General features: G+C 36.4%; 3 protein-coding genes and 1 pseudogene across 3 annotated transcripts; all 4 read right to left on the reverse strand.

Moving 5' to 3' along the window:
- Nucleotides 1-1,379: 1,379 nt before the first annotated feature.
- LOC112866165 (olfactory receptor 8J2-like) lies at nucleotides 1,380-2,327 on the reverse strand. Its single transcript, XM_025929211.1, has one exon. It carries the CDS (start codon nucleotides 2,325-2,327, stop codon nucleotides 1,380-1,382), a length of 948 nt encoding a protein of 315 aa, XP_025784996.1.
- A 6,340-nt stretch (nucleotides 2,328-8,667) lies between these two features.
- On the reverse strand, nucleotides 8,668-13,866 carry LOC112865139 (olfactory receptor 8K3-like; annotated as a pseudogene).
- A 1,486-nt stretch (nucleotides 13,867-15,352) lies between these two features.
- LOC147576474 (olfactory receptor 8K3-like) lies at nucleotides 15,353-16,516 on the reverse strand. Its single transcript, XM_086676388.1, has 2 exons — nucleotides 16,456-16,516; nucleotides 15,353-16,287 (listed from the first exon to the last, which is right to left on the reverse strand). The coding sequence occupies exons 1-2, from the start codon at nucleotides 16,514-16,516 to the stop codon at nucleotides 15,353-15,355; spliced, it is 996 nt and encodes a 331-aa protein (XP_086532514.1).
- A 54-nt stretch (nucleotides 16,517-16,570) lies between these two features.
- On the reverse strand, nucleotides 16,571-17,518 carry LOC112866140 (olfactory receptor 8J2-like). The gene has a single exon (XM_025929183.2). It carries the CDS (start codon nucleotides 17,516-17,518, stop codon nucleotides 16,571-16,573), a length of 948 nt encoding a protein of 315 aa, XP_025784968.2.
- Nucleotides 17,519-23,199: the final 5,681 nt, after the last annotated feature.

Below are 23,199 nucleotides of genomic sequence, written 5' to 3' on the forward strand. Positions count from 1 at the left end.
AAGGAATTAGCCTATGAAACTGAGTGTCACAGTTCCTGTATTTGGCTTATTTCTGACTTCTTGGAAAATGTCATCAATCTACTTTATTTCCAGGCATTGCCTTACCTCACAACCCATGCCCCTGCTTCCTTAGGACATTGTTAGCAGATTTTGCATGCAAAGGCAGAGATAGGGCACAGAATGACTATTAACGTGTATTTATTTATTTATTTATTATTATTATTTTTATTATTGGCCAAGGTGCCCTTGAGGCTTGGTGTCACTTAAGGCCAATGATTTTTTGGGAGGGCCTGGATGGCTCAGTTGGTTAAGTGTCCGACTTCAGCTCAGGTCATGATCTCACGGTTTGTGAGTTTGAGCCCCTCATGGGGCTCTGTGCTGACAGCTCAGAGCCTGGATGCTGCTTCAGATTTTGTGTTTCCCCCCTCTCTCTTTCTGCCCCTCCCCAGCTCGCACTCTGTCTTTCTGTCTCTCTCTCTCAAAAATAAATAAACCTTAAAAATTAAAAAAAAAACAAAACAAAACAGCAGTGACTTTTTATTTTTTTTCTTCTTTTTTTTTTGATGGTCTACTAACATTTTACCCCCAAACTTTAAACAATAATCCTCAAAGAAATGCTATCTGTTGTTATGATTTTGTAACACTGATGAGTAATTCTACACAAGTTTTTGCTAAGAGAATATGATATGCAGAAACTTAATTTTATTAATTTTATATCATACCAAGATAAACACCAACATTTTGTTTCATGTACATGCACCAAATGAGAGGGATAAAAAAAAATGGAATCGCCTTTCATACATTTTCTTTTGCTTTGCCACATGTCCTATTTCCACGTATATCTAAGCATTTTTTTGTTTAGTTTTTATTTTATCCTAAAGGTTTTTTTCCTGTGATATAAATTTACATAAGTGCAAGATACAAATGGATTCAAAAATTTTCAGAAGTGGAAAGACAAAATACTGCAAAAAGTAAAAATAAAACTTTAATTGTTGAACAAAGCATACATATAGCAACGAAGAGGACCGGACTCTTTACCATATTCTAAGAAATGGTTCTCACACATCTTCTCCAGCTCCCAGAATTTCTCTTCTTTGATTAGAAATTACAAAAACCCAGTAGCCAACTTATGTTACACTGTAAAATGTGTTTACATTGAAATCACTGTTTACTACTTAAATACGTGTACTTTTTTGTGGTAACTAACACATCTTTGTATTAGGGAAAGCTCAGTATTTGAGGTTGGGAATAGAAAAGCTTAAGATTGTTCCATGTAAAGCCATGGGATTTTTAACTATTTATTGCCTCTGCACTTAGCAGAGATTAGCTTTTCAGGAGCAAATAAAAACCCTTAAAAGAAGACACCTGTAATTTTAAATTTACATGGATTTGAAAGACTGACATGCCTTATTTAGGAAACTCTTCAATGCATCCTTCACATCCTTGTTCCTTAGGCTGTAAATGAGGGGATTCAGCATGGGTATCACCAGGGTGTAGAATATAGAGGCCATTTTATCAGTATCCAATGAGTGGTTGCTCCTTGGTTGCAAATACATGAAGAGAAGGGTCCCGTAGAACACAGTGACAGCCATCATGTGGGAGGCACAGGTGGAAAAGGCTTTTTGTCGACCCTCTGAGGAACGTATCCTCAAAATGGCAAGGATGATGTTGAAGTAGGATATTAGAACAATAATCATAGAGAAAAGCAAATTGATCCCTGCAGAGGTAAACACTACTGTTTCTGGAATATGGGTATTGGAACAGGACAATGCCAACAAGGGGACATTATCACAGTAAAAATGGTTGATTACGTTAGAAGAGCAGTATGACACAGAGAACACACAGGAGGTGACAGTCAGTGCTGTGGTCAGACTGTAGAGGTATGTGAGGGATACCAGCAGCAGACAGATCTGTGGAGATACCACAACCATGTAGAGCAGGGGATTGCAAATAGCCACATAGCGGTCATAGGCCATTACAACTAGCATGAAAATCTCAGCCACAATAAAGACTAAGAACCCACCCAGTTGAGCTGCACATCCATAGTAGGATATGGTCTTCTTTGAAGCCAATAAGTTAACCAGCATTTTCGGGGCAATGACAGTAGAATCACCAAGATTGATGATAGCCAAGTGCCTGAGGAAGAAGTACATGGGGGTTTGAAGCTGAGAGTCAACACTGGTGAGGGTGATGATGCCCAGGTTCCCTGCCACGGTCAGCCCATAGATCACCAGGAAAACAAAGAAGAGTGGAATCTGGAGCTCTGGGCGGTCTGAGACTCCCATGAGAATGAACTCAGTCACCGGGGTGAGATTCTCTGGGGCCATGTATTCAGTGGCTTTCATCTTCTAAAGGGGAAAATGGAAGGAGATTAATAGATGGTAAAATCAGGTTTTCTGGTCGATGCTAGATTGTAAACTGTTTCATTTAAGTTGAATTTCTTTTTTGTTTACAGTGAAAGGTGTCAGAGTTTAATTTTATTTCTTCTAATGTTTTAACAAAATTCAGATATTTAAACTCTCTAAAGACCAATTTCAAGTTGTTAGAACTGTTGTACCAAGCTATTAATTTTTCAGTTCTGTGTTGTATATAATTTATATTAGATGAATATACATTAATCTACTGTATTACATGTCTTAATATTCATAGGCATATTTAAAAATATTAATTATAACATTGCATAAATATATATTTACATATACATGCATATGCCTCTGTATATGTGTATGTTTCCAATGACAAAAGATAACTACCTATAAGAAGTTGATGACCCAGAGTGATTTGCAGTTATTTTTTCCTTACCTGCCACTGGCTTTCTCTTCAACTCGTAATGTGTCATCATCTTTGGGATTTCAATATTTCTGCAGGAAATATTTTGACTGTGTTGGTTTTTCCTTATCAGTTTCTATCTAACCACACTGCTTCAGTTATCCACCAACAGACTACACCTCAGTAGTGTTCTTTCTTCGTGTCATTCAGAAAGTGAATTTTTTAAGTTTAATCACATTTCCTTTCTTCTGCCAAATAAAATAGTCCTTTGTATCACCCCAACCTCTACCTGCGATGACACTTCTGTATTATTGTCTTCTGGAAGCCCTTTCTTGTTTTCTAGCTCATACCTCTTTCCTTTACATCGTTCAAAGCCTGTTTTGATGTTTGGAAAAAGTATCATTTGTAGGCTTGGTTTGCTCAAGTTTGATAACTTTGTTTTACTTGTACAGACAAATGATTGGAGAAGCATGCTAACATTATTCAGTATGTAGTGTACTATGGGCCCAGAGCTATGCTAGCCATTTCAAAATAATAATCTCGTTATTCGGCAGGAGTGTCCTAGAAGATGGATGAAATTATTTCCATGTCCGATGAGACAGTTGAGGCTCAATGAGCTTAAGTCACGCAAAGAGACTGTGTTGAGTACTGATTAATGCTTTGGTTTTGTGGTTTTGTTTTACGTGTTTGTTTGGTTGATTGGTTGGATGTTAGTCCACCAATTTCTAGCTGTGTGGTTTTTGCCAAGTATTCATACCTGTGTTGTGTGAATGTCATGAGGTAATACACATATGCAAGTTAGTACAGAGCCTGATAACAATGAAGGCAAAAAAAAAAAAAAATAGTACCAGCAGTTATTGTTATTAGCGTATTTTGAATGATTTTCTAATGTGATTTCCTGCTTGTGTCCCTGTAATCCATTCTACCTCACTGAGGAGTTTTTTAGTTAAAATAGGAATAGCAACGGATGCCTCAGTGGCTCAGTCGGTTAAGCGTCCAACTCTTGGTTTTGGCTCAGGTCAAGATCTCATGTTTAGTGAGTTCGAGAACCGCTTGGGCTTGGTGCTGACAGCAGGGAGACTGCTTGAGATTCTGTGTCCCTCTCTCTCTGCCCCTCCCCCGCTGACTCTCCATTTCTCTCTCCAAATAAATAAAAATAAACTTAAAAGAAATAGGAATAGCAAGTGAATTGCAATTTTGCATATCCAAGCAACTGGGGCACGTGATATCTAGCTACACATTTAACAAACAAATCAGTTGTGTTGTTTCACAACTTGTGTTCTCTTACAACTTGCTTCTCTATTAAAAGTGTGGTGTGTGTTTGTTTAGTCAAAGAGACTTTAGGGACACCAGGCTTGCTCAGTCAGTAGAGCATGGGACCCTTGATGTCAGGGTTGTGAATTCTACCTCATGCTGGGTATAGAGATTACATAAAAATAAGATCTTTAACAAAAAAAAGATACTTCATTCCACAAATCAAATATATGTTTGATGAGCTTATACAACTGTGTTGCACTAAACATCCCATGTCTTTTGTCCTACCACTGCATCTGAAAAGAAATGCACAAGTAAGTTTATGATGAAAATCACTGTGGCAACACTCACTTCAGGCAAAGCGTTTCCTGAACAAAAACAACTCAGTGCATGTTTCACTCTGGGTTATCATATATTCAATAAGTGTATCCTTAATTTAACAACAACAACAAAAAAGCACCAACAACAGTAATTGTGGACTGGTTACAATGAATTCATGCGATTATCTTTTGAAAATAACATATTTGCATATACTCTTAGCTCTTTTGAATTCATTTTTAATGAAGTATTACTAATGGCAAGTTGTTTTTTTATTTCGGTAAGTATATCTCAAAATAAAAGATATTTTGACTTGTACATGCCGTGTTTCTCAAGTGTGTTTCTGAAAAGAAATATTTTATAGCTCTACCAAAATATTGAATTCTCAGTAAAAAAAACAAACAAAAAAAAAACCCTTTGAAAATATACTTAATGTTAATCATTTGATGGTACAATGTGGATGAGAAATAACATTGCATATTAGTTTTTAAATAGCTTCCGAAATGATTTCAAGAGCACAGTCCATTCTTCCCCAATTTGTCTGAAAGTGACTTATACATGGGCTGTGTTAAGGGCAAAGTGCATCTTCTGCTGAATTCTCAGCGTCCACCAGCAACGTACAGACTGTTGGGTCCACGTCTTTCCATCATATGGTCTATCACCCTGGGCAATGTGGAAAACAGGGAGAGGAAAAACTAGGTTTTTTGTTTGTTTGTTTGTTTTTGTTTTGTTTTATGTTAGGCAATCTAGTAGGTCTTTCTTGGAGAAGAAATCTTATATTTCAAAGACACTTAGGAAGCTTCCTATCTGGCGTAAATGCCTTCTAAAACATCTCTTCTGCCAGCTCTGAGGCAGAAAGAATTCCTCCTCATCCTAAGTTGAAATGGACTCCTTGCAATGTCTCATTGGTTATTCTGTAGAAGTGCTCACACTTTTGAATTTATCAGTAGGGAGCCTGGACACCTTTGTTTGAGTCGTTTCCCTGTCCCTTCCACTTGGCCATCAGGGGACAGAGATTTGAGTCTTCAGGAGAAGAGAACAGAGCAGATATTTCAGTCCTGAGTCTGATTTGAATTGGTAAACCTCCCCAAGTACTTCGGTCGTCACACCCAGAATGAGCGCTTCGTAAATCATTGGGTTGAACCTACCTGTGCACAGAGGTCTGCTGAGACCCACTTCTAAGGTTCCGCAGGAGGTCTTTTGAACAGTGTTACAAGTGTCTGAAGTCCCTGTAGACCCACACACTGAACTAAGCTGGTTTATGGCTCCAGTTCCCACATGTGCACCCAGGAATTCCCAAGTAAAGTTCTGATTCCCCGGGAACGAGAAGACCAATTACTCAAGTCTCCACACAGCAACTGCACCCCAGAGTGAAGATGTGGGGTTAGCCTAGGGACACAGGCAGGCGATCATACTGAGTAACCATCACGTGCATCGAGTCCACCTTTTGTGTGTGTGTTTGTTTTGATTCGTCCCTTGTATTGGTTGGGCGGTGTGGCTGCTGGTCCTGGGGTGAAGCAAATCCAACAGTTGGAAAGCCCAGGATTCTGGCCCCAATGCTCCATTTTACTCTGAACACTGGGGACAAAACTGAATGCAAAGCTTCCATTCGGGGGCGAGGAACAAGCCTGATATATTTGCCATAAAAATCAGATGATATACAGCATGCGTTCGAAATGCGCATCACTCTAAGAAGACTAAATATGAATTGTTCTTTTGAAATTCAGAAAGCACCCATCATATACCTGATCCTGTTGCCGGTGTTTTATTAAAATTATTCGATGGAAATTGCATTTTTCAGAAAACCTTGTGATCTCTTATCAAGCATTTAAAATGTTATAAGTAAATATTGATAACATTTTTACTTTCTGTTTGGGGCTTTCTAGTCTGTATGCTTTATAAATGAAAATAGTACATCTAAATGCCTTTGTATTAATAGCTTCTAAAATAGTGCCCAGGAAAGAGTAGGTGTTCAAAAGATTTTTACTGACTACTGACTGATAAATGATAAAAAGTGAATGAGTGAATATAATAACCATCTTAGAATTCTGAAATAAAATAGGAAGGATTTTTAAGTGCTTATACTCTATCTTTAATATGATTTTCACTTTGGTGAAGAAACAGTGACAACTTGCATATCATTCTCTAAAATATTCACTACTTCTGTCAGGATACACTGTTTCTTCTTCATCTTGGCCCATTCTAGGCTCCATAACCACTGAAGTAACAGACAACTTGCAGAACATAAAGAGGAAATAAAGATTTTTACAAATCTCAAGTTACTCATGACAATTAATTTAAACCCTTGAGGTTCTTTCCAGAGTCCAAGTACCCACAAGAGGGTTGTGTTGTTGCTTCCTCTCTGATGACATTGCTGATTGTCTGTCATGTGACCACAGAGAGTCGGTATCCCGCTCAGTTAACCATACTTTCACTCCCTCATCAGCTCTGCCAACCCCCCCCATATAATTAGCATTCCCACAACGTTGTAAAATTTTAAAAAAATGGTTACTTTTGCATTTTTCATTGTTATTGATGCTTTGATCTCTTATTTAAAATGTTTGTTGCATAGGAGGTGTTTTCCCTTTCCTAAGTTGTGAGTACCATATATAAACTTACTTTGGTCAAGCAAATAAAGTTCTAGGATAAGACAGGACCATTCTGAATCACACAATTTCACCTTTCAACATATTTATAAGAAACATTGCACACATCTACATATACATACACATACCTATATATGTTCAGGAAATTATAGTACAGACACCATACTTCTATCCCTTACCTTAAAGAATAGTTTTCTCATACACAATTCATTATTTATTTTATTAAGTTTATTTATTTTGAGAGAGAGAGAGCATAAGCAGGAGAGGGGCAGAGAAAGAGGGAGAGAGAGAATCCCAGGCAGACTCCTACAGTCAGCGCAGAGCCTGGCACCAGGCTTAATCCCACAAACCAGGAAATCGTGACCTAAGCCAAAATCAAAAGTCAGAGACGCTTAACCCTGAGCCACGCATGCGTTTCTATGATTCATTATTTTACGGTAATGCTTTAATTACATCTAAGCCAAATATGCATTAATCCATTATCCCCATTCACATTCCCTCCGCCCCATCTATAGACAAAGTTAGTAACTATACACAACCTTTTTCTCTTTTTTCCAAATCTTTTTATTTATATTTTATTGTGATCAGAAAACTTAAAACTTCATAGGAGCTCTACACTCTTGACCAATATTTAAGTGCACAACACAGTCATGGTGATCATAGGCGCAATGTTTTATAACAAATCTCTAGAACTTAATCATCTTGCATAACTGAAACTTGATACCTGTTGCTTATCAACTATTTCTTCCTTCCTCCAGTCCCTGACGGCCACCATCCCACTCTCTGATTCTATGTAATTAATTATTTCTATACCTCACATAGATGGCCTCATACAGTACTGTGACTGGCTTATTTCACTTAGTATAATGTCTTCAAGATTCATCCATATTGTCTTTTGCAAAATAAAGAATGTATTTTATGTTATAGTTTTGAATACATAAATTATACATAGTATCGCCAGCTATATGGTTTTACAATTTATGTAAGTGAATTCAAGATGTTTCCCTCATTGTGATTGGTACATACACATGTAATTTAATTTGTATGTATTATTGATAATAAATTTTGTCTATTACATGAAATAAAATAATACCTTTTCAATTTCTTTATGACATCTTTTATACCATTTTAAATTTGGTGCAGTCACATTAGTTGTGTTTGCAAATTACCTAACTTGAACAAAATTAATTAATTCTGGGGAGTAATTTTAAATGCTCTGAAAATATTAGCAATGTAACTATGTGTTTTCCTAAATTAAAACATATTTGCTGTTCATAATAAATATTAAATAGGAATACAATTGACTTTACATAGTCACAGTCATTTTATTTACTTTTATCACAAAAATGCCTTTTCTTATAAAATTGAATCTTCTTTTATACCCCTTCATTTTTCTATTAATCTTGGCCCTGATCATATCACATTATCTGCTTTGCCACAGGTAAATTTTATCTGCACTTTGTCATTCATACGTAGCTTGTTATTGGTTAACTATATACTTATGTACTTATTAACAAAACACTGAAATTTCGAAGGTATTTAATTTATATTGTATACTGAATGTCTTTTCCTGCAAGTGCACTTAGAAGTATGACTTATACATAGAGGTCAATCTCTAAATATATGTTGACTCATTTATCCTTGCTTTTCCCTCTGAAGGAACACATAACAATGTTTAATGTTTATAATCTTATTCATAGGAACCACACAGTGCAATAAATTAAGGGAAGGTATGCATAGTTTTTTTCCACATCCTTTGTCCTGCATAGTTTACATCTTTGTTCCTCAAGCTATAGATCAAGGGATTCAGCATGGGGATAACGAAGGTGTAAAATATATGCGCCACTTTATCAGTGTCAAAGGAATGACTGGGCTTAGGTTCCACATACATAAATATTAAAGTCCCATAAGACTCCGTGCCCACTGTCAGGTGGGACCCACAGGTGCAAAAAGTCTTGTGCCTGCCCTCAGCTGAGTCCGTCCTGACCATGTGTAGCAGACTCAACAGGTAAGATGCGAGAACTATCAAAAGGACTAAAATCAAATTAAAAATGGAGAAAATCAAGGTGCTGGGGTGGCTCAGTCGCTTAGGCATCAACTCTTGATTTCACGGTCCAAGGTATCTTGCTGTCATGATCTCACAGTTCATGGGATCAAGCCCTGCATCAGGTTGTTCACACAGAGCCTGCTTGGGATTCTCTCTCTCCCTCTCTCCGCCCCTCCCTTGCTTGCTCTTTCTCTGAAAATAATTAAGTAGACATTTAAAAAAATAAAAATAAATAAGAACTGACAAAATCAAAATCATCAACTCAATCATGCCTATTTGAGCGAGGAAAGATAACAAGAAAGGACTGTCACAGTAGAAATGATTGATGATACTATAGTCGCAAAAGGATAAACTAAAAATGTTTATAGTAAATAGAAGAGAAACAAATGTGCTGTAGAGATAGGGGATGGCCACCAGGACCTGACACACCCTTTGTGACATGAGGACTGGATAGGGCAGAGGGTTACAGATGGCCACATGGCCATGTAGCTACCATAGGGCGTAGCCAATAGAATGAAAATTTCACTAACAATGAGGATAATGTAGAAAGCTACCGGTGTGGTGCATAAATAATCAGAGATTGTGTTTGCTTCCATGATAAAACTTATTAACACTTTTGGTCCTAAAATTGTTGAATAACTCAGATCAATGAGAGCCAAGTGTTTGAGGAAGAAGTACGTGAGTGTTTACAGCCTAGAGTCCATCTTTGTGAGGATGCTCATACCCGATTGCCCATCACTGAGACTGGGTAGATGAGGAAGAGCCCAAACAATGGAGGCTGCGGATCAGGATGGTTTGTGATTCCCATGAGAATGAATTTGTTCAGCACTGTTTGTGTGTGTGTTTTTTTTTTTTTAATTTTTTTTTCAACGTTTATTTATTTTTGGGACAGAGAGAGACAGAGCATGAACGGGGGAGGGGCAGAGAGAGAGGGAGACATGGAATCGGAAACAGGCTCCAGGCTCTGAGCCATCAGCCAGAGCCTGACGCGGGGCTCGAACTCACGGACCACGAGATGGTGACCTGGCTGAAGTCGGACGCTCAACCGACTGCGCCACCCAGGCGCCCCTGTTTGTGTTTTTTTAAATGTTTTTATTACTTATTAATTTTGAGAGACAGAGAGAAACAAAATTTGAGTGGAGGAGATGCAGAGAGAGAAGGAGACACAGAATCCTAAGCAGGCTCCAGGCTCTGAGCTGTCAGCACAGAGCCCGACCTGGGGCTCGAACTCGCAGATGGGGAGATCATGACCTGAGCCAAAATCGAGAGTCAGACACTTAACCGACTGAGCCACCCAGGCACCCCAATGTTTTTTTAATCTAGGTTTATCGGAAAACCTATTCCGAATAGATAATCTGCATAATAAACAGCTTCCTTGTTATATCATCCGTGTGTTAGTGTTGTAGCATAGAAAAACTAATATAAATAAGATAAATCCAAATTTCAAATTCAGGATATCTTAAAATAAACCCCCAACCCACAACAAAACATATATAATAATTTATATTGTTATAAAGACACACAGAGAGAGAGAGAGAGAGAGAGAGAGAGAGAGAGAGGAAGAAAGTAAGGAAGAATGGAAGATTGGGCCAGAGATAGAGATAGATCAGTGTTTCAGCAGTATTACACTGGGATATTTGTCTTCCAAAGAACAGTTGACACTGTTTTGAAGTGTTTTGGTTGTCATAACTTGAGGAGGAATGCTACTGGCATATTATGGGCAGCGTCCAGTGATGCTGCTAACAATCCTACTATATTAGGGCTGTCTCCTACCTGACAAAGAATTAAACAACTCAAAATGCCAATGGGGCCAAGGCTGAAAAACTGCATAGACAGATAGATAGATGGATAGATGATAGGTAGATAGATGATTAAGTGAATAGAAAGATAGATAGATAGATAGATAGATAGATAGATAGATAGATAAAGGCATCAAACATTTTAAAAAATGGTAAAAACCATAGATGTATAGATGGTTATCAAATTTTTCTGTTTGTTGTTTATACAATGATGATTACATAATTACATTTACCAAATTACATTCACATGATATAATATATTAGTTATGTACAAAAAATTTAAAACCTAAGTGCCAATGATCCATGGAAACATCTAAAACCACTGTTGTAAAGCATAGTTCTGTTAGACCCTTACGCCTACACGTGGTACAGGATGAAACAATTAATACACTTGACTGACATATGACAGAAGTATGTAAGTAGGAAACTTTAACAAATCATAGTAGAGATTATTTGACTTTATTTAGAGAATTATCCCAAGAAATATACATAAGTAGATGGGGTCTCTGCTATACTTAAAATGGTGGTCTATGCAAAGGAATACTTTGAACAAATGATATAAATTATCTTAGTCCCTGTTTCCATATCAGCAAAATCATTTTTTTTTTTTTTTGCAAGACTGCTGGGAAAGACAAATGAAATGAGAATTGGTTCAATGTGTTTATGGTACCTGGAAATAGCTTTCAAATATCATATACATAGTGGGGTTTTTCACGTGTTTTTTTTTTCAGAGGCGATAGTATGTTGTCTGAAACAGATTATCTCTAAATATGCACATATAAATTCTTTTTGTGCAGCTTCTTTTTAGGGTTATGATGATGAATAGTTTGTTATCAAGTCAAGTAGTATGTTATCCAGCTAATTGTCCCCAGTCCCCTCACCCTGTCACATCCCAACTCCATGACTAAGATTGGACCATCACTGTGCTGTTCTTTTGGATAAGTTGTTTCTACTTTACATACAATATGTAATAAAAATGTACCTAAAACCAAAACATTTCCTCCCCTCCACGTGCATTTTCATTATAACTGACATACACCAAGTTGTTTGTAACACATCAGACATATATTGATTGTAGGAATCTAGGAAAAATATGAGGAGATTGAGCAAACTGGGAGAAAGTGAGGTTACTGGAATTGGTTTTATATAATAAAATTTTATAAAAATTCCCTTTGGATAAAGGGATAATTTTTTTAAAGAAAAAAATGTGTCTTATGCTTACTATATTATTCAACAGACTACTGTCAAGGTAAATGATGCAGACAAGCTTATAGATAGATAGATGTATATATAGATATAGGTTTATAGATTCTGGAATGATATTTTAAGTTTTTCTTCACATTAAGGCCACAAAGAACTACATAGTATGAGAATAGCCTATAACATGCACAAGCATAAGTATAATGAAATAAAAATATATATAAATATCCCTAATAAACTATTAATTAAAAACATCAGAATAAACTGAGGATGGTAGGCTAAAGTAAAAGAATAAATGGTTTAAAAAATTGTATCGTTGCAGAATTCTACAGAAGAAGGAAGAAATCAGGAAGGGAAAGGAGGAGGAAAATAAGGTATGTTGGAATTATATTGAAACTACAGATCAATCTAAAGATATTGGATGTTGTTACAATAGTAAATCTATTCCATGGACATATTTGGTTTAACTTTTCATTGATTATGCCTTGTTAAATTTTTATACATATTATTAATGATGACTCATATATTTGTATGAGATTTTAATAAATTAGGGATTTATTTTATTTGTTTTATAAACGTTATCACTCCTTCAATTTTATTTTCTAATTGTTATGGGTGGGATATAGAAATAAACTTGATTTTTCTAAATTTGTTTTGTATCCAGCAAATTTACTAAATTCACTTATTATTTTTAATAAATTATTTATAGATTTTTTTCTATGTAGTTAATCATAACATTTACCCAAAAATTTTTTTTAATGACAGTATGTGGTTTCCTATGTTTACACTTTTTATTTCCTATTATGGTGAACAAGCTACAATGTCCAATACATATTGAATATACATGATGAGTCCGGGTCTCTTAGTCTTAGGGTCAATTTCAGAAGGTAAGTGTTCAATGTTTCCATTTTACAAGTTTTCTGTATGTTTTTAAATGCAGTAATATGTGTCCATGATTATAATACTGTACAAGTATTTTCACTAACTTCAATACCTCTGTGTTCAATCTATTTATTCCCCCATATGTAAGATTTTTATAGATATCATTTATAACACTGATTTCTTCTATTCTACGCAGCTTGTCAGTTTATAACAAGTTGCTGTTGAATTTTATCATAAACCTATTTGTTTTCTTTTAACTAATAAGAATGTTGATTTATGGATTTAAGTAATGGGCTTTCACGTGTGAAATCAGCCTTGCATTCTTGCCTACATGCAGTACTCCTCAACAGTATCAAACATTCTAAACCAAAATGGGTCACTTATATAAAGCGCCAAATGAATACAGTTCAATCTCATTTATATTTGCATATGCCAGTGTGATTTTGGGAGAGCCTAGTGTCTTTCACCTGATGTTATGTCCATTCATTGTTCACCTCCCTGGCTTTCTTTGCTTATTCCAACTCATGGAGATATTTTCCTTTTGTTCAAGAAACGTTGTGGTTTTGGGGCACCTGGGTGGCTCAGTCTGTTAAACAGCTGACTCCTTATTTCAGCTCAGGTCATAATCTCATGGTTCTGCTGGTGAGAAGAAGCCCTGTGTCCACTTCTGCACTAACAGCAGGGAGCCTGCTTGGGATCCTCTCTCTCTCTGCCCCTCTCCCTATCTCTCTCTTTCAAAACAAATAAATAAACATTAAAAAATAGTCTAGCTTTGTTAAAGGAATTTATACCCATCATTAAATTCTTCTTGGGTATTACCCTGGTTATTAAATCTTTTGCATTTCCATATACATTTTATATTAACTTAAATATTTAAATACCGACTGGGATTGGATTGTTACTGTGTTACATCTATAGGATAATTTAGGGAGAACTGATCTCATCACAGCATTTACTTCTTCCAACCAAAGGACATGACATACTCCGACATCTATGCTTTCTTTAATAACTCAGTAATGTCTTTGTAGTTTCTGACAACAAATCATGCAAATTGTTTATAAATTTTTCCTTGGATATAGATATTCTTTTCAGGTGTAATTAATAGTATAAAATTTCATTTTTACAAGTCTTTTGCTAGTTTCTAGCAAAAAAAAATTGATCTCTTATATGGAGACCTTATATATACCAACCTTGCAAAATTTAGTTGTTATTTTTAATGTTTCACCTTGAAGTTCTTTTGAATTCGTATTGTACACAATTACGCAACTTAAAAATAACAGTGCTTTTATTTATACTTTGTTAAGCATGCTCATGTTCACAAATCATAATTTAACAGAAATCTGCTCATCCCTTCAAGCAATAGTACAGGTTACGGAATGTTAATTATAGTATACGTTGGATAATACATCATTTATTGTTAGCATATCTTACTGTGAATTTTAAATAAAACACAGGCATACTTCTTTTATTCTGCTTCACTTGATTATACTTAGCATTATATATTTGTTATGTGTGTGTGTGTATGGGTCTGTGTATGTTTTAAACAAATTGGAAGCTCAATTCTTCAGTGGAAGAAGTAATTTCAGATGTGGTAGAAACAGCAAGAGAACTAGAATCAGAAGTGGAGCCTAAAGATGTGAATGAATGGCTTAAATATCATGATAAAACTTTAATGGATGAAGAATTGCTTCTTATGCACGAACCAAGAAAGTGATTTCTTCACATGGAATCTACTCCTGGTGAAGATGTTGTGATGTTGTTGAACTGGCAACAGTGGATTTAGAATATTACATATACATGGGTGATAGAGCAGCAACAGGGCTCGAGAAGATTGACTCCATTTTGAAAAGAAGTTCCACTGTGGGTAAGCTCTATCAAACAGCATCACATGCTATAGAGAAATTATTCATGAAAGGAAGAGTTAATAAATGCAACAAACTTCATCGTTGATTTATTTTAAGAAATTAGTTGAGCACCTAGGTAGCTTAGTTGGTTGGGCGTCCAACCTCAGCTCAGGTCATGATCTTTCTGTCCAGAGTTCGAGCCCTGCGTCAGGCTCTGTGCTGACAGCTCAGAGCCTGGAGCCTGTTTTGGATTCTGTGTCTCCCTCTTTCCCTCTCAATCTGCCTCTCCATGCTTGTGCTCTGTCTCTCTCTCTTTCAAAAATAAATATTTAACATTTTTTAATAAAAAAAAAACAGAAAATACCACAGTCACCCTAACCTTCAGAAACCACCACCCATCAAGCAGCCATCAAGATGGAGGCAAGACCCTCTGTGAGCTAAATATTATGACTCTGAATGCTCAGATGACAGCATTTTTAAGCAATGCAGTGTTTTTTTTAATTAAAATATACACATTGTATGATTACCTCTAATGCTAAAAATACTTAACAGACTATAATACAGTGTCAACATAACTTTTATATATATTGGAAACCAAAAATTCATTTAATTTAGTTTACTGTGAAATTTGCTTCATTGTGGTGGACTGGAACCAAACCCACAATATCTCTGAGGTGTGCCTATGTTTGCACACTTTCTCCAAGTTCTTCGTAGGGCATTTTTCACCTCTTTGTTCCTCAAGCTGTAGATCATTGGATTCAACATGGGTATAACCAACGTGTAAAATAAGGCGGCCATATTATCAGTATCAAAGGAATGAGTAGATTTCGGCTGCACATATGTAAAGAATAGAGTGCCATAGAATAAGGCAATCACTGCCAGGTGGGATCCACAGGTGGAGAAAGCCTTGTGCCTGCCTTCTGCAGAGTTCATCCTGAAGATGGCAACAGAGATTAGAATGTAGGACACAAGGACTGTGAGAAGAGATGACACCAGATTAAAAGGAGAAAAGATCAGAATTATCAATCTACTTTCATGGGTGCCTGAGCAGAACAAAGCTATCAATGGTAGACTGTCCCAGTGGAAATGCCTGATGACATTACAGTCATCAAATGATGAAAGGAACATTTTCATGATGGTCAGCAAAGACAAAGAGACACTATAGAGGTAAGGTATTGCCACTGACACCTGACATAATCTTTGTGACCTAACAGCTGTGTAGAGCAGAGGGTTACAAATGGCCACATAGCGGTCACAGGCCATTGCCGGCAGAATGAAAATTTCACTAATGATAAAAATACTGAAAAAAGTGAGTTGGGTGGCACACCCATTAAAGAAGATTGTATGTTGATCTACAGCAAAATTTACCAGCATTTTGGGTCCCACAGCTCTTGAATAACCAAGATCAGTGAAAGCCAGGTGTCTGAGGAAGAAGTACATGGGTGTTTGTAGCCTAGAGTCTATCTTGGTGAGGATGATCAAACCCAGGTTATTCACTACTGCGATCACATAAACAGTGAGGAGTAGTCCAAATAATGGAGTCTGTAGCTCATAGAGTTTTGAGTTCTCTTGAAAAGAAATTATAAAAACCCAGTAGCCAACTTATGTTGCACTATAAAATGTGTTTATATTGAAATCACTGTTTACACCTTAAATATGTGTACTTTTTTTGGTAACTAACACATATTTGTATTAGGAAAAGTTGGTTATTTGAAGTTGGAATAGATATTGGTTACGATTTTCCCATCGAAATTTATGGAGTTTTAAACTATTACTTCCTTGGCACTTAGCAGACATTAGCTTTTCAGGAGAAAATGAAAACCCTCAAACAGAGACAATTGTAATTCTTATTTACATAAATTTGAAAGACTGGTATGGTTTATTTAGGAATCTCTTCAATGTATCCTTCACATCCTTGTTCCTTAGGCTGTAAATGAGGGGATTCAGCATTGGTATCACCAGGGTGTAGAAGACAGAGGCCATTTTATCAGTATCCAATGAGTGGTTGCTCCTTGGTTGCAAATACATGAAGAGAAGGGTCCCGTAGAACACAGTGACAGCCATCATGTGGGAGGCACAGGTGGAAAAGGCTTTTTGTCGACCCTCTGAGGAACGTATCCTCAAAATGGCAAGGATGATGTTGAAGTAGGATATTAGAACAATAATCATAGAGAAAAGCAAATTGATCCCTGCAGAGGTAAACACTACTGTTTCTGGAATATGGGTATTGGAACAGGACAATGCCAACAAGGGGACATTATCACAGTAAAAATGGTTGATTACGTTAGAAGAGCAGTATGACACAGAGAACACACAGGAGGTGACAGTCAGTGCTGTGGTCAGACTGTAGAGGTATGTGAGGGATACCAGCAGCAGACAGATCTGTGGAGATACCATCACCATGTAGAGCAGGGGATAGCAAATAGCCATGTAGCGGTCATAGGCCATTACAGCTAGCATGAAAGTCTCAGCCACAATAAAGACTAAGAACCCACCCAGTTGGGCTGCACATCCATAGTAGGATATGGTCTTCGTTGAAACCAAGAAGTTAACCAGCATTTTCGGGGCAATGACAGTAGAATCGCCAAGATTGATGATAGCCAAGTGCTTGAGGAAGAAGTACATGGGGGTTTGAAGCTGAGAGTCAACACTGGTGAGGGTGATGATGCCCAGGTTCCCTGCCACGGTCAACCCATAGATCACCAGGAAAACAAAGAAGAGTGGAATCTGGAGCTCTGGGCGGTCTGAGACTCCCATGAGAATGAAATCAGTCACCGGGGTGAGATTCCCTGAGGCCATGTATTCGGTGGCTTTCATCTTTTAATGGATAAAATGGAAGTGGATTAACAGATGGTAAAATTTATTGTAAACTATTTCATTTAAATTAGATCATTTTTGTTAGTAATCAAAAGTGTTAAATTTTAATTGTATTTCTCGCAATGTTTGAACAAAATTCAGAAATACAAACTCTCCAGTAACCAATTTCAGATTGTTAAAACTGTTGTACCAGGCTATTCATTTTTTCCCATTCCATGTTGGATATAATTTAATTTAGCTAAGTATACATTAATCTACTATATCATATGTATGAATATTTATATGCATATTTAAACATTAATTATCATATTGCATGCATATAAATATTTAAACATGCACACACATGCTTTTTTGTATGTTTTCAATGATAAAAGATAGGTACATAGAAGAAGTTAGGCAGCTGGGTGGCTCAGTCGGTTAAGTGCCCAATTCCTGATTTCGGCTCAAGTCATGACCTTACCGTGTGTGAGATCGAGTCCCGCATGGAGCTTTGCGCTGATAGCCCAGAGCCTGCTTGGGATTCTCTCACTCTCTCTACCTCCCTCCCTTTCTCTCTGTCTCAAAGTACATAAATACACAAACAAAAAAAGTTGATGAGCCAGGATCACTTTCAGTGACCTTCAGTTATTTTTTCCTTAGCTGCCACTGGCTTTCTTTTCAGCCCATTCCTGATCATCATTGTTGGGAATGTCAATATTTCCGTGGGAAAAATTTTGAGTCAGCTGGGATTTTCCTTATCAGTTTCTACCACACCACGCTGCAACTCACCAACACACTGCACCTCAGTAGTGTTCCTTCTTGGTGTCATTCAGAAACTGATTTTTGAACTTAATCACATTTTCTTTCTTCTGCCAAATAAACTAGTCCTTTCTATCACTCTGACTACTATCTGCTCAGACGCTTCTCTAATATATTGTGTTCTGACTGCCATTTCTTTTTTTCTAGCTTATACCACTCTCCTCTGAATTTTTTAAAACCTGTTTTGACATCTTAAAATATTACTTATAGATTTTATTTGCTCAACGTTTATCACTTTGTTTTACCTGTACAGAGAAATGTGTGGAGAGGTGTGTTAACATTATTCAATATGTAGTATGCTCTGAGCCCAGAGCTATGCTACCCATTTCAAAATAACGATCTCATTATTCTGCAGGAGTGTCCTACCAGATGGATGTAATTAATTCTATGTCTGATGAGATACTTGAAGCTCAATGAGATTAAGTCATGCAAAGAGTCTGTGTAGAATGTTGATTAATGTTGTGGTTTTAGAGTTTTGCTTTACGTGTTTTATTTGCTTTTTTGGTTACTTCATTGGTTGGATATTAGCCCACCAATTACTAGCTGTGTGATTTTTATCAAGTGTTTATATGCTTGTGTTGTGTGAAACTACGGGATAATATACAAACATGAGATAGTACAGAGCCTGATAACAAAGAATGCAAAGTAATTGGTACCACATTTATTGTTATTAGCATGTTTTGAACAATTTTCTTTCTTTTTTTTCTTTTCTTTTTTCTTTTCTTTTCTTCTCTTTTCTTTTCTTTTCCTTTCCTTCCCTTCCCTTCCCTCTCTTTCTTTCTTTCTTTCTTTCTTTCTTTCTTCTTTCTTTTTTTTTCTTTTTTAGAGAGCACGATTGGGAGAGGGACACGGAGAGGGAGAGAGAGAATCCCAAGCAGGCTGTATGCCATCAGCAACTGCCTGATGCAGAATTCGAAATCATGAACCTTAAGATCATGACCTGAGTCAAAATCAAGAGTTAGATGTCCAACCAACTGAGCCACCCAGGAATCCCTGTTTTGAACAAGTTTCTGATGTGGATTCATGTTTGCATCCCAGTAACTCATTCAGCCTCACTGGGGAGTTCATAGTTGAAATAGGATTAGGAATAGCAAATGAATTATAATCTTGCATATCCAAACAACTGGGACATGTGCAATCTAGCTATATATTTAACAAACAAATCAGGTTGCGTTCTCCCACAAACCGATTCTCTTTTAATACTGTGGTGTTATTTTTATCATATATCAAATATATGTCCGATGAGCTTATCCAACTCTGTTGCACTAGATATCCCATATCTCTTTTCTCCTACCATTGAATTCAAAAAGAAATTCACAGATAAGTTTATGATTTAAAAAATCATTGTAGCAAGGCTCACTTTAGAAAAAGTCATTTTCTGAATAAAGTATTTCAGTTAATGTTTCAGTCTGAGATATAATATACTCAATAAATATATCCTTATTTTACAAAAGTAAAAAAAAATCAACAACAGGAATTACAGATTGGGTACTATGAACATGTGCAATCAGCTTTTGAAAAGGATTTATTTGCATATACATTTACCTATTAATTTTATTTTCTACTGAAATATTAACTAACGGCAAAGCTAGGGTTGCTTTTTATTTTGGTAAGTACATGCCACAATAAAAGTTATTTTGATTTTTACATACAGTTCTTTTCAAGTATGTTTCTGAAAAGAGATATTTTATAGTTTTATCCAAACAATAAATTCTCAGGGAAAAAATAAAGCTTTCAAAATATACTTGTTGTTCATCACTTTATGGTACAATTGGGCTGAGAAACATTATTCCATATTAGTTTTTAAATAGCTACTGAAGTGATTTCGGAATATATTCCGTTGTTTTCTCACTATAGAAATTTGTCTTAAAATTATTTAAACATGGACCATGTTAGGGATACACCATGTCTTCTTATGAGCTCTCAGGGCTCAGTAACAACATCGGTAACAACATCAGTAATGCCTGTTGACATTAGGGAATCTTTCCTTCATGGGGTTTGTCACCCTGGGAGATGTAAAAATCATGAAGGAGACAAACTTGTGTTTCTTGATGCTAAGCAATGTAGGAGGTCTTTCTCAGAGGGGAAAAAATTATCTTTCAAAGACACTTAAGAAGTTTCCTAAGTGGTGTAGAGTTCCTTCTAGTACATTAATTCTACCAGTTGTAAGGCAGAAAGCACTCCTCTGTAACCTAAGGTGAAATACAGTCCTCCTAATGACTACTGTTTATTCTGTACAAATGCTCACACGGTCCAATTTATCAACAGAGATTCTGGATACCATTGTTTGAGTCATTTCCCTGTCCCTTCCACTTGGCCATCAGTGGGCAGAGATTAGAGTCTTCAGGAAAAGAGAGTAGAGCAGGTATCACTTCAGTCCCAGGTCTGATTGGAATCAGTAAAGCTCCCAAGATACTTGGTCTTCACATTCAGAGTGAGCACTACGTAAATTGTTAGGCTGAACCTACCTGTGTGCAGAGATCTGCTGAGACCCACTTCTAAGGTTCCGCAGGAGGTGCTTTGAAGAGTGTTACAAGTGTCTGAAGTCCCTGAAGGCCCGCACAGTAAATAAGCTTGTTTATGGCTCCAGTCTCCACGCTTGAACACAGGAATTCCCACGTGAAGTGACTCCTCAGGGAAAGAAAGAGCAAGTACCCAAGGCTCCACACAACAATTGCACCCTCAGAGTGAAAATGTGGGGTTAGCCTAGGAACACAAGTGGGTTATCATACTGATTAACAATCACATGCAATGATTCCACCCTTGGTGTGTTTATTTGTTTTGAATTGTCCCCTGTATTGGTTGGAAGTATGGCTGTTGGCTGTGGGGTGGAGAAAATCCAACAGTTAGAAAGCACAGGATTCTAGCCCTAGTGTTGCATTTTACTGTGAATGTTCAGAATGGAACAGAGTGCAAAGCCTCCATTCTGGTGTCAGGAACAACCCTGATGTATTTGCCATAAAACCAGATGATAAACAGCATGCATTCAAAACATGCATCATTGCAAAGACTGAATACCAATTGTTTTATTGAACTTTATAAGGCACCCCATCATATACCTGATCCTACTGCTGGGTTTTGATTAAAAATAACTGATGGAAACTTCATTTTTCATGTAATCTTGTGATCTCTCCTCATGCATGTAAGATACTGTAGTCAAATATTGGTAACATTTTTATTTTACTGTTTGTGTGGGATTTTCTAGTCTGTAAGCTTTTAAGTGAAAAGGGTATATCTAAATAATTTGCCTTTGTATTAATAGCTTCTAAAATAATACCCAGGAAAGAGTAGGTGTTGCTGACTTACTCCCTGATGGAGTGAATCATGAATAGGTGAATGAGTGAATATAAGATCCATCTTAGAATTCTGAAATAAAGTATGAGGGTGTTTGGGGTTTTTTTTGTTTTTTGTTTGTTTTGTTTGTTTGTTTGTTTTAGTGGCATACTCTAATGTGATTTTCACTTTGGTGAAGAAACAGTTGCAAATTGCAGATCATTCTCTAGAATATTCGCTACTTTAGGGCAGGACGCACTGATCCTTCTTCACCCTGGCATATTCTAGGCTCTACAGTTATTGAAGTAACAGACAAATTCTGGACCATAAAGAGGAAACAACAAAGATTTTTATACATCTGAAGTTATTCATGATAATGAATTTCAACCTTTGAGGGTCTTTACAGAGTCCAAGTACCCACAAGAGGGCTGTGTGCTTCCTCTCTAATGACATTTGTCAATTGTCTGTCATGTGACCACAGAGAGTCTGTACCCTGCTCAGTTAATGATGCTTTCACTCCCTTATCAGCTCTGCCAACCTCCCCATCTATTTAGCATTCCCACATTGTTGTAAAATATAAAAATTGTTTACTTTTACATGTTGCATTGTTACTAATGCATTATATTATAGTTTGATCTGTCAATCACACTTAGTATTTATTACACAAGAGGTATTGTCCATTTCCTAAGTTGTGAGTACAATATATAAACATACTTTGGTCAAGCAGATAAAATTCTAAGACAGGACCATTCTGAATCATAAAATTTCCTTTCAAGGTACTTGTAAGAAACATAAATACACACATCTACATACATATACATACACAAACTTATATATGTACAAGAAATTATATTATAGACACCATAGTTCCATTCTTCACTTTAAATGATAGTATTTTTCTTATATGATTCATTATTTTATTTTATTTTAATTTAATTTATTTTATTTTATTTATTTATTTTGAGAATGAGAACATGGGCAGGGGAGGAGCAGAGAGAGAGAGAGAAAAAAAGAGAGAATATCAAGCAGGCTCTGTGCTGTCAGTGTAGAGCCCACGTAGGGGCTCAAACCTACCAAACATGAGATCATGACCTGAGCCAAAATAGAGAGTCAGATGCTTAGCTGACTGAGCCAACCAGGCGTCCCTATAATTCATTATTTTAAAGTAATACTTTAATTACATATACCTTGAATATGTACTAATCCATTGTCTCCCTTTCCATTCTCTCCACCCCATGTGGAGGCAACAGCTCTTAACTCTATACGACCTCTTTCTCTCTTTCCAAATTTTTTAATTTACTTTTTATTGTGATCAAAATCTTAAAACTTAATATAAGATCTACACTCTTGACCAATATTTAAGTACACACCACAGTCCTGGTGATCATGGGCACAATGTTTTAAAACAAATCTCTGGAACTTATTATATTTTTAGATACATAAATTATAATATTATCACAGGTATGTGGCTTTAAAATTTATATAAGTGGATTGGTTATGTTTACTTCATCCTGGGATCAGTACATACATGTGTAATTTAATTTATATGTATTATTGATAATAAATTTTGCCTTTTATATGCAATAAAATAA

This window comes from Puma concolor, chromosome D1 (assembly GCF_028749965.1).
Source record: "Puma concolor isolate L17-30 chromosome D1, mPumCon1.1.hap2, whole genome shotgun sequence".
Classification (NCBI taxonomy): domain Eukaryota; kingdom Metazoa; phylum Chordata; class Mammalia; order Carnivora; family Felidae; genus Puma; species Puma concolor.